General features: G+C 37.4%; 2 protein-coding genes across 2 annotated transcripts; both read left to right on the top strand.

Annotated features, from left to right (window-relative positions):
* On the top strand, nucleotides 1–5,272 carry LOC145896088 (SMAD family member 3-like). The gene is made up of 10 exons (XM_082984926.1): nucleotides 1–228; nucleotides 350–403; nucleotides 1,095–1,264; nucleotides 1,689–1,832; nucleotides 2,369–2,467; nucleotides 2,563–2,607; nucleotides 2,678–2,890; nucleotides 3,696–3,833; nucleotides 4,351–4,495; nucleotides 4,888–5,272. Exons 1-10 carry the CDS (start codon nucleotides 32–34, stop codon nucleotides 5,009–5,011), a joined length of 1,329 nt encoding a protein of 442 aa, XP_082841052.1. The 5' UTR covers nucleotides 1–31; the 3' UTR covers nucleotides 5,012–5,272.
* A 5,154-nt stretch (nucleotides 5,273–10,426) lies between these two features.
* On the top strand, nucleotides 10,427–12,105 carry LOC145895107 (uncharacterized). The gene is made up of 4 exons (XM_082983863.1): nucleotides 10,427–10,611; nucleotides 10,793–10,894; nucleotides 11,165–11,289; nucleotides 11,400–12,105. The coding sequence occupies exons 1-4, from the start codon at nucleotides 10,427–10,429 to the stop codon at nucleotides 11,603–11,605; spliced, it is 618 nt and encodes a 205-aa protein (XP_082839989.1). The 3' UTR covers nucleotides 11,606–12,105.
* The last annotated feature ends 17 nt before the right edge of the window (nucleotides 12,106–12,122 follow it).

The following is a 12,122-nucleotide window of genomic DNA, read 5'->3' as shown; positions in this document are numbered from 1 at the left end:
TTTTTATTATTTTATTTCTGTATTTTTAACCATGAATATGTTTACTTCGTCAACCGTCAAACGGCTTCTCGGGGCAAAGTCACTGGATTTGTCATATCCAGAACAAAAACAAACAGAAAAGTTTATCAAAGCTTTGGTGAAAAAGATCAAGAAAGGAAAAATGCTTGATGACCTTGAAAAGGCCCTGACAGACAAAACTGCACACACCCAGTGTGTAACAATAACAAGGCAAGCTTTTAATTATGTTACTATTTATGAAAACCATCAAATAATATTATTCTATTTGTGTGTATATATTTATAAACGTAAGTGTGATTTGTATTTGTTTGTAACTAAATAACTTTTATAGATCAGAATGGCAAACGCTGTGGGAAAATCCAGATATAATCAACACTAATGGCGAGTATGTAATATTCTGTGCAATTTTTATGAGTATTATAATAGACAAGAACCTTTATTTTTCTGTGGAAACATGTTGATTTTAAGATCAGTTTCATCCATTTCTTAATCTTTAAAGTCGAACCAGTAATAATTTTTTGCATATTTGAAAATGAAACTGAACATAATTTATACAGATTTTAGCTGGTCAATTTACACCAAGGCTTAGGCTGACATGCTATAGGTTATTTGGCTCCAAGCCTGTTTTCGCTTGGTGCAAAATTGGTCTAATTTATTCTTTGTTAACCAAAGGATGCCAGCCTTTAATTACAATGATTTTTCAAATTCTGAATATGTTTAGTCTTACATGTGAGCATTATTGCAAACTTGTCAGTGTATAGAAACAAAACGTCATAAGATAATTATTGAGCTGCAGAAAGTAATGCACACTGTTTTGACCTATGAGGTCTCATCAGTGCACCTCCTGAACTATCTTTTAAACCAGCAAGCCCTTGAATTTTCCACTTTGGGATACTTTTCAGTCAATGTCGATCCATTGGTAGCAAACTAGGTATATATATCTATATATCAAAAAATAGACATAAACCACTGTAAAGTGCACTACATTCAAACAACTGCTTGGTATTGACAGTGCTATCACCTATTATTAGTATAATATATATTGGTTGAAGTTTGTGTTTTCCATTTCCTTACAGCTCTCTAAATTCTGTCCCACCACATGTGTGGGCATGTAAATTCTGGAGGTTTCCACATCTCAAAGCTGCTGTTGAGTTATCCAGCATTTCATCGTGCAAACATGGTTTTGAAAAGAGTCCCAATGAAATCTGTATTCAGCCATACCATTACAGCAAAGTTGAAGCACCAGGTATATACACTAAACATGTATCAAAGGAAAATTTCATAAAACTACAGTAATGAGCCAGTTCTGCTTGGTGTAAACCGACATAGCTGTCCCTACTTAAGTCAGATTTTCAAAAATACTCAAAACATTGGAAGACAATGAACAGTGAATCTTATTCAAACACAATCATATTTGGATTGTTATATGTAGAAATCCACTTTTTTGAACATGATGAAAACCAGCTGTATATATATATAGATAAAGAATAAATACAATTGCAAAGCTATCTGCAAAACATACCCTAGTGCCTATTCTCTCTAATATTCATAATGTATGCTTGCATGGTAGAGCTGTAACTTCCTGATGTGAAAAAAAGCAGGTTATTTCAAGTTTTATGTTCCCGAAGCATTTTGTATCATAAAATGAAATTCTAATTACTTTCTACAAGTCTTGCCTCCTGTTCTTGTGCCCAAGTCAACTGAACCAATTCCATCTCGAGATCAGCTCCCCCCGATCAAAATGGAGGGTAACAACATACCCAATGAGTCGTACGTCAGTGGACTAGAGCCCCCATCAAAGTTTGGGATTCCAGGTATATACCACTAGTAGTGATGGGTTGCGCCGGATCCGGGTACCCGGACCCGGCCGGATATTGACCAATTTTCAATACCCGGACCCGGCCGGATAATATACTTAATTTTACCGGATAGTTGGGAAAGCATTTTTGTCCTAAAAGCGTACAAACAATTCGCAAATTACTCGTTTTTGGGACCCAGTCTGTTATACTCGCCAACGTAAGATTTTTTTGTTATTTGTTATTAAGGTTTTTCGTGACGTGTTATACCATATTAATAAATGCCCAAGTTGATTTGTTCCACTTATGACAGGCTAACCTTAACATAGCATTTTTGCCATAATACACGAATCAGTGTTAACAAACTGCCGGATCCAAATTATCCGGCCGGATTTGATTGATAACTATCCGGATCCGGCCGGGCCGGATAATTTGGAACTGGGAACATCAATAACCACTAGCAAGACAGCATATATATATCAGTATTAACATAAAACTTATGGGGTAGTTTTCATGCAGTTGAACTTACAAACAAAGTGAATCTTTTATACCAGACACTCCCCCTGCTGGTTACATTAGCGAGGACAGCGAAGCCCAAGACCCAGATGGAAATAGTGTTGCAAACAGTCCGAACCCTCCTGCATACAACTCTGGTAATAATACTAAGCATTTGTATGTTTGGGGTTTTTGTTGGATGTTCTTTTCATAGTGAAAAACTTTCTATAAATGTGATGAACCCTTTTTGCAGATGCAGAAATGACATACCAACCAAACCTTGCTGCTCAAATGTTAGGTGAGTGCATAAACCCTGCTTTTCAAGAACTTATTTAAAGTATTCATTAATGGTTTCTACTTTGCAATAGATGCACAGCCAGTCGCTTACAGTGAACCACCATTTTGGTGTTCAATTTCATATTACGAGATGAACCAACGCGTCGGAGAGACCTTTCACGCTTCGCAGCCATCTTTGACAGTGGACGGCTTCACTGACCCATCCAACTCTGAAAGATTTTGTTTGGGTCTTTTGTCAAACATCAACAGAAATCAACAGATTGAGCTGACGAGAAGACATGTTGGTAGGGGTTTAATTGATGCATGTTGAATAGTATTTATGAATCACAGGTCACCTTACATCATGCATGCCCAACCTGTGGCCCTCGGGGTTGTTTTAAGTGGCCCGTGGTAATATTGGCAACATGTTCAACAACTAAACTGGTTTCCACCAAGATATTGACAAAAAATTACAGCATGATAAATGTCCGAAAAAAATTGTAACCGCATCTAACGGCTTCATTAATTAGGTACCGAAACCGAACACCCCCTCATATTTTTTCTAGATCCGCCACTGGTTGGGACCATCAAAGTTGTTTCTGTCATAGACCTATTACTCAAAAGCTTTTGTGCCAAATACTTGGAAAATACAGCTTACCAATTTTAATTTAATATCATAATGTATGCCAGTTGGCAACAGTTCATGCAACTAGTGACTATTTATAACCTCTTTGTTTAATTGTTACCTCATAATTAAGGAAATTTTTGTCACAAAGCCTTAAATTTCTGAAGTTAAAAAAATTATTGGGGAAATTAGCTTCATTTTGTTAATGTTTGTCTGAAAACTGTCTTGTAATTGATTGGCAAAAGATTGGTGAACCATCCCAAAGGTGTTATTTAACTGTGTACTTACAATTTCTTGACGTTTTGCTTTTAGCAAATCATGGTTTATTGATTAAATAATTTATGCTGCAAATGCATGTTGCTTTTGTGAATAATGTTTTTTATTCATCAGATTTTGATAATTTTGTTTAGAAATAATGCTGCCTAAATTAGTATTTATCCACACCTGTACCAATCAAACAAAAACCTTTTATTGATTCAAACCAGGCAAAGGTGTGCGATTGTACTACATTGGTGGTGAGGTCTTTGCTGAATGTCTCGGTGAAAGTTCAATTTTTGTACAGAGTCCAAATTGCAACAAGCGTTACGGGTGGCATCCCGCAACTGTCGTAAAAATTCCACCAGGTGGGTAATATGTTTACTAATTTCATCAATTGATTTATTCCAAGACAATACTATTTGTCAGCTACAATTTCTTGAATTTTTCGTGCAAAAATCTGAAACCGCTCAAAATTCAGAAGAGTACACGAAGATTACTATTGTTTAGATGTATCAAATTGAGTGTTTGAAAAAACATAAAAACAAAGCGTTTAAGTGGATATAGATATTTTATTGTCTATTGTCAAATGGATGTCAACTTTAAATAAATATAGTGCATTTGTTGTTGAAGATTTTAAATATTATTATCAATCTAATAGCAAATCTAGTAATACCATCTAAACATGCAACTTTTGGGTGCTGACATAACAATAAAGCAATCAGTCATTTCCATTAAATATAAGATTTAAATTTTAAAATCTAAGAAAGAACTAAAAATAAGTTGCTCGACCTTACTCTATTGTTTGTGTGGTTATTGCAAAATATCTGAATACTAGAATAATACATTTCTCCTAAGTTTCATATGTATGTTACTTGTGTCTAGGTTGCAACCTCAAGATTTTCAACAACCAAGAGTTTGCCGCGCTTTTGTCCCAGCTTGTCAACCAAGGCTTCGAGGCAGTGTACCAGCTTACCAGAATGTGTACCATCAGAATGAGTTTTGTCAAAGGATGGGGAGCTGAATACCGGTTAGTGCTGATGTGCTGTGTGTGTTCGTTGTTTTATCAATTAGTTACTGACTTGCAGCAATTCCTGACATCTTAAGGTGTTCAAGTAATCTTTGCTGTTGACTGATTTTCAACTTTTACAAACTGTGTGATTTGCACTTGGTAATAGTAGTAACAGTTACAAAAGGAAAAAGTAAACGCTCATTTTAATTAGGAAATTTTGTGATGAATGGCCAATCAATACTTTTCAATCAATTTGTAGGTAAATGCATAGATTACAGCAAACCTACCAATAAAAAAACTGAAAACGGGTTTGAAACAACCATCACATTAAAACCACTACAAACAATTGTCAAAAGGCGCCTTTCAATATGTACATGACGACATTGCACTGATTTCGTGTACGTTTTCAGGCGGCAGACCGTAACTGCCACACCCTGCTGGATCGAACTCCATCTCAATGGCCCCCTCCAGTGGCTTGACAAAGTACTGACGCAGATGGGCTCGCCGAAAATTCCGTGCTCCTCCATCTCTTGAAACGCCCTCCGACTGGCGAATGCCTATGTACATAACAATACCTATCGTGTCTAACTGCCCCGTTTTATCACACACGAATCCGCTTGCAGCATGGTACAGACAATGTACATTATTCGTAAAAGTTCATCTTCGACGAGCGCTCGTCGTATTCCTTTCTTTCCCCTCCTGTCGCTCGCGCGCCCCTTCCTTTCAGTGCAAATGTGAATGCTTCAGACTGTGCCATTTCGCGTGTAGTGTAAATACAACACACACATCAAACAATTGTCCCCTTATGCTGGTATTGATTATAGACAGGATTGTCACTAGCGTTGCACCGGAACAGCAATTTTTTTATAAACCGAAACTAATTTTGGTGTCCATCTCTTTAAAATCGAAATATATTTAAACAAAACATGTGCTGGAATGGATCTGATCCTATCATACAGCCTTTTATAGCACTTAAAGAATGCTGTACCAACTTCTTAAGTTGATTTCAAAGACTATTAACAAATAAAACACACTAGTACAGTTCTCTGCGTATCAGTGTTGCATGCAGTAAAAAAGGCCGAAACCGAATAATTATAAAAACCTTGGTTTCGGCCGAATAAATTCGGCAAACCGAACTTTCAGTGCATCCCTAGTTGTCACCTAAAAAAGAAACACTGGAAAATTTGGACTCTTCCAGTTCAATGCAAAAAAAAATTTCTTCAGACTGTGTCATTACACGTGGATAGGTATGATTTAAACATCAAACAATTGTCCCCACGTGCTGATATTGACTACAGACAGGATGTCATCGATCTAGGTTTCAACCTAAAAAATTTAGACGACGTCCCACAACGTTTCACTTGTGAAACTGTAGCGAAACCAGTATTATGCATTTTTGGATAAAGATTAAAAAAATACGTGTTTACCATCCCGGAATTAAAACTACACCACGAAATGGTACACGATAATCAGCCAAGCAGTAAAGTTTCTCCAAAGCTTTCAAACACTTCCGTTGCTCACAAATTGAAACACCCCGCGGGCGCATACAATGGTTCGCTGGGCGGGAGTTTTGCCGTTGTTACGGAATGGAAAGTTTAAAAAAAAAAAAAAATTTTGCTCCAACTTTGCGGTTCGAGAAACCAATTTGGCCATGATAATGATTTTCCGCGTCCCTCTAACAATTACACAAGAAATCATGACTCAAAATACCGTGACTAAGGTTTTTCGTTTGCCAAACATTTTGAAGTCGGTCCGGACATAAAAGACAACAAAAAACATTTGTCTTAAAATTGCGTAACAAAGGAGACAATAAAGAAAGATATGATGACGAGCGTGATGTGATACAAGGCAAAAAAGCGTCAGAAAGTTTAGCAATCCATGAGAGAAAAGTTTAAAGGAGTTGTTTTCGAAAGCTAGCAAAATATGGAAAATATACTTGACGACATGTCGAACTCATAAATTTGTTCCGCAAGCAATTCGAGAGCTGGGGATGATAGAACTGGACAAGTACCGTTCGGGTACCAGTTGAATACAGCCGCAAACCTATGTCAACATTGGGCGTTTGCTATTCGACGGCCAAGTTTTTTCAACAACAAATAGAAGTATGCTGTGATTGTGGACATGTGGTAATTATAAGGTAGAGAATTCGCCAACGATATGTAATACACTTGAAAACAAACTGCAACTTTTCCCGCTCCAAAAAAACTCCGCTTGTTAATTGCAGAGAGTCGGTTGACAGCACAATTGCTACTGACTGCCACAGTTTATATTCTTCATACTCGATTCGATCACTCACTTGTCATATACAGCACGTATTGTGTACTGTACTGTACGAATAATGCGCAGGGCCTTGGCTACGAGCGAGCCTACGCCCTATGTCAGGGTAAATTTCTATAAAGGGGTAATCGCGTACAACGGATAAATATCTTGGCTCTATATATATCGACCGGTGGCGCTATATCATGCTGCTAGTGACAGAACCATGTTATATATTTGAATTCAATCATTGGTTGAGAGACTAAAACATTTACTGTCCACATCGCAAGGTGAAGAAAACACAATCGTGGAAAATTTTGATAAATTTACCGCTGAACCGTGGAAACACGCCAAATTGGACAACGCACCGATCGTCACGAGACTAAAAATACGTCATAAATTCACGTAGAAAGGAACGAAAAGATTTCGTGGAAGTACAAAAAAAATTAGCCTTCGTTTGGTTCAAGACCTTAGATGTGTTCTGGTTTAGCTATACTCTTCGGTGTTGAAATGCCACCCGTTTCTTGGATTTATGCTATGCATCCTTTTTTGCACCAAATTTGACAGCGCACTTTTCCCAAGTTATAAGTAAGAATGTGCAAAAGAGAAGAACACTTCATATTTTTGTTGTATGTTTGTGCATGTTTCTGTAAGAAATACTGGTGTATCGGTGTATATATTGGTTCGATGTCTGCCCTTGGAAGTTGTATATAAATACACAGTCGCCAGTCTACTACCTATAACATAGGGGTTAACGGCATGGTCCAACTATTCTAACGTACAAATTAACAAAACGTTTTGTTTGTTCTGAGGCTTGTAAGATTAGTTGCAAAGCACCCACTTTATACACAGCAAACCAGGTCAACAGTTGATTATTTTACGTAAATTATGTGACCACTTTTGTAGAAACATACTCCACGTGTCCAAATGTAATACTATCTTATTTTTTTGTTGCAACTTAGCTATAGAAAGCCCATTGCAAAAAACTAGGTTGTAGAAGCTATAATTACAATTGTTGCAAAAACGTGAGCGCGCAAATGCCATGCAGCGACCTCTCTATGACGTAAGAACACGAGAAAGAACCATTTTTTCTAGTTTAGACAACAGTGTACTAAGAGCGTGTAGCACAGCACGGCTTGTCACAGACACAGTCATAAGCCTGCTAGAGTGTAAGATAAGCGCAAAGGCACTACGGAGCTTCTAGTTATTAAATGTTCGTGTTTGCAGGTTTTTCGTTGGAGAAGGACACATTTCATCATGATTGATGATATATTTTACAACAGAACGCTGAAATTACACGATTTTAATGTGGTTTTCAGTCGTCTTTGGTAAATGGGGATTAATTTGGTGCAAGGACTGCTTGATTTTGAATAGAGCCCATGTATATACAATACTGGAAACGACCAGTGGCCAACCATGTTCTGCTTTTGAGAACAATTTATTTCAAGAATGTATACTATGAAAATGAATCATGAGAAAAAGAGTTAGCAATGTTTTGCAACTAAGGAATCCTGACAAATACTGAGCGATTATATTTTTTTTTGAGGAAAGGTCAACATTTTTTAAACATCATCTATTCTTATAGTTCTGGGGCCCATGACACATGTGTTGTTGTCCATCAATTCAGGAACCACTGCCCTAGGCTAAAACGTGGTACGGGCAAGTGTTTTTATTGTCCAGAACTAGAACGTGGGTATTGTCTTGTTTTGTTAAGACCGACAGACGTTATGTACACTCTGCAGAGAAACCATTACTTTAATTGAGTAGCTAGTTGTCGGCATATTATGGATTCGCTGATCAAATCGACCACATAAAACCCCAAGGTATTAGACCTCAGAATAAAGCTATTTCACCAGCAGTTAAAGAAGGATGTAAAATCTTGTTGCGATACATGCCTGACAGTTTGAGATAGTGTATTTGAAAAGGATGTCATATGTACCTTGACTGTCCTTAAAAGACAGGATATACGGCCCAACAAAAACTGTGTGTTTGCATCAACATAGTATGGTCACACATTTAGGATATTGTTTTTAATTGTGCTACCGGTATAATCGATAGAATCAATACTCACTCTGAAATCAATTCTATGATGTTTTTTTTCTCTCGCAATTTGCAAACCAAGAGCTGTTTACGTTCACTTCATCAGGTATTTTAACCGTGCACTAGATTTTGTGGCGCGTGGTGTTTGTCAAGCACTTGTTATACTGCCGCCTTAATAAAACTCTTACACGACTTGTTTTATAGCGTAAATGCTTGCTCGTTTTAAGGTGAAATGTAAATATAGAACAGGGGTTACCAACCATTTTTTGCGGTCTGTACCACTTTTAGTGCGTATGCAGAATGTAATTGTCCCATAGGCTGCATTTATTATATATTCGGTGCTGGAATTCTTGAGAATAAAATCATATATTCTTTTCTCATTGCCTTTTAATTAAGAAAAGCATCTGAAGTCCTAGAAATCAATTCTATTTAAGTGTACAGTTTAAAATTTTTGTAAAAACGTACCCCTCAGTTGTGCGGGAATACCCGGTTGCTCTGGAACACATGTTTGGCACCTGTTTCAAGGGAAAAAAACACATGAACGTGTGACGTCATATATCTTTTGAATGAAAGTACAGTTCTATACCCTTTGGCGGTCTTTTTTTCGCATCGTTGCTCTCATAAGAATGCTTCAGTGGGGTTTAGGCGTGGCGGAAGAATTGGAAATTTTACAAAACGTTTTACAAATAGTTTAGTCTGGCGCACATTTGTAAGAGTTGTCTTGCTTGCAATTTTGGATAGCTTTTAAATAATTCAAATCCAAATACGATGCGAAGGCGCAAAAAGAAGGGTCTCGGTTACGGCCAGACGGAACATGGATCGGTAGTTTCGTTTTATATCCGCGTGTTAACAGAAAATTTCTTCAAAAATAGGAGTCAGGTCAATGAAATTGCGTGTTTTCTTCATCGCTGATATCTTTTCGCGTTTTTTTGGTAATGCCTACTGAGAAGGTCGGGCTGTATGAAAGGTTATTGCCGTGTTTTAAAAAAGTCATATCAAACAGTAGAACTCGGTTAATCCCGATTCGATTTGTCCGAAAAATTTATTCGGTCAGGAGAAAATCCGAATTGTCCGCAGTAGTTCGTCCAAGCCTAACCTTGTGTAGTTAGTGTTGTTTCTGTCAAACTTACCTTAATTTAACATAGTAAGGTCACCTTTGTAACCCGAAGATCTATAACGCACTTTAACACATATGTTTATATCTATATGTACGGATTACATTTATATAAAACTACGTTCTGTGTTAGGACATAAACCACTATTTAGTTTGTGTTAAAAAAGTGCCATTTGATGTTGACAAGAAACATTACACTAAAATTCGTTCGTGATAATCAGCGCGAAGAAAGATGCTATAGGACTACTGCAGCTCCCACATGCAATGAATAAAACATGCGGCACAGCCAGTTTTTATTATTGATGGTTTCCTGAAAAACGCTCACATGGCCACGGCCCTTAATTGCAAAAAAATGTTAGTTAAACTGGATATCCTTTAATATAGTTTATACAACATAAAAACACTAAAATATGGAAACGCTGGAATTTTGATCCTATGATATTTTGATTCGACCTAAAAACTGGGATTGTGCAATAACTGTTTTTACGTATTTCATAATGTTATTCATCTTGTTTCAGTGAAACCTGTTTAAAGTAAATATGTTTCGTCTCAAGATAATCTGTGCCTCATTGGTTTGCTTGTTTTTTCTTCTTGATCATTTCCATGGAGCGAACGCCCGTGGCGGAAGAGGTGGAGGTGGAAGAGGAGGAGGTGGATTTAGAGGAGGAGGAAGCAGGGGTGGGAGTAGGGGGGGTTCACGTTACAAGGGCGGAGCGAAATCAAGGTGGGGAAAAAGTAATAATCTTAAAATGCAAGCAGCCTGTTTGCTTCACCTGTTAAGATGTTTATGTGGCAACATTTTCATGTAGTTAACTACAGATTAACTTGGTTTCTAAAAAAATGTCAAAGACAGGAAATGCCGATAATGCAATCAATAATATTGTGTTAAAATAACCATTTTTTAGAGTTCCTTTGAGGAGTACTATCGTGGTGGGAGCTGTACTATTTGCTACCCGACCAAGGTATCGAACTTCAAGAACCGCCCCATCTCGCGAATCTGCATACATGTAAGCATTTACTTTAACGTTATACTAGAGGGCTTAAGTACAATATATATGCTTGTTTTTGCTTGAAACCTAGTTTGCAAGGCGCAAATAAAGTTTGGTGAAACACACTTCCCAACAAAATACAAGCTAACGACAAAATTGTCCGCGCAATTGTTTCCCATAGAAATCAGGGCCACGTGGAGTAAAACGTTTGAAATACTGTACTGCTACGTCATCCAATTATACTTATAGCTAACGCGTAGTGTATACAATTTGCCTGACGTTTTCCAGCTACTACGACCAATCGGAGCTCGATTCGTCGTTCAGTGTCAACAAGAACCAGTTCTACACTCCATTTTTCCTTCCCACTGCTGAAGATCGTATACTTGACTGTCTGATTGTCCCGAAGAACGTCAGTAAGTACAAAGAAGATTTTAAATAGGGGGTCTTGGTTGTAAAGGCGATACCCCATTAATATTATCTAAAATTAATCACATAAATACTATGATGTTTTTCTGTGTTGCAGCAAAGCCTCAATGTCCAATAGCATTCAAAAAGTACGTGACCAACACAACGAAGTTCAACTTTCCCAAAGAATTTCCCCAAAATTTGAGCGTACGTGCGAGACCCAAGTCAGACATCGCTCTATGCTGCGGGACCTTGGCTCTATTGCCTTCAACTGCAGCCGCCATACTAACCATATTTTTCGCTCTGCGTTCTCTCGTTGTGTAAATCCATGACTAAACCATCATTACTTTTGTATCTCCATAATGGAATTTAATTGTACTACTTTTGATATTGTTAATATTAATGTAAAGAAAGTGTCATATAAGTTTGGTTGGGAAATTTATTTGTAGTTTGTCCTATAGCATGAATCACGTTTGAAACGGTAAATCTGCTTGGTAGCAACATTACAAAAGACATATTGCAGTGTGAATATGGCTGTTAAACAGCATGATCAGTGTTAAAGCATTCATTTCTTGATATTTTCCAAAAATGCTTTGTTTTGTGTGGGCCTACTACTTTTCATTGCACTAAGTTCTCGCCTTTGTCATAGCCTACATGACAAGCCGAAAGTAGATTCTTGTTTGCTACGTAGAACGATATTTGTGCATATTTTACTACTAACTTTTCCTTGCAAGTTGTTACTTGGCGTGAATGCTTCCAAATATGCTAATATTGGGAAGTTGTTTGCGGAAAATATACCCTCGTGTTACGTAATAAAGTCATTCCGTTAGTTGGTGCATGC

The sequence above is a fragment of the Ascidia mentula genome, chromosome 3, assembly GCF_947561715.1.
Source record: "Ascidia mentula chromosome 3, kaAscMent1.1, whole genome shotgun sequence".
NCBI lineage: Eukaryota > Metazoa > Chordata > Ascidiacea > Phlebobranchia > Ascidiidae > Ascidia > Ascidia mentula.
This window is presented reverse-complemented; position numbering and strand designations above follow the sequence as displayed.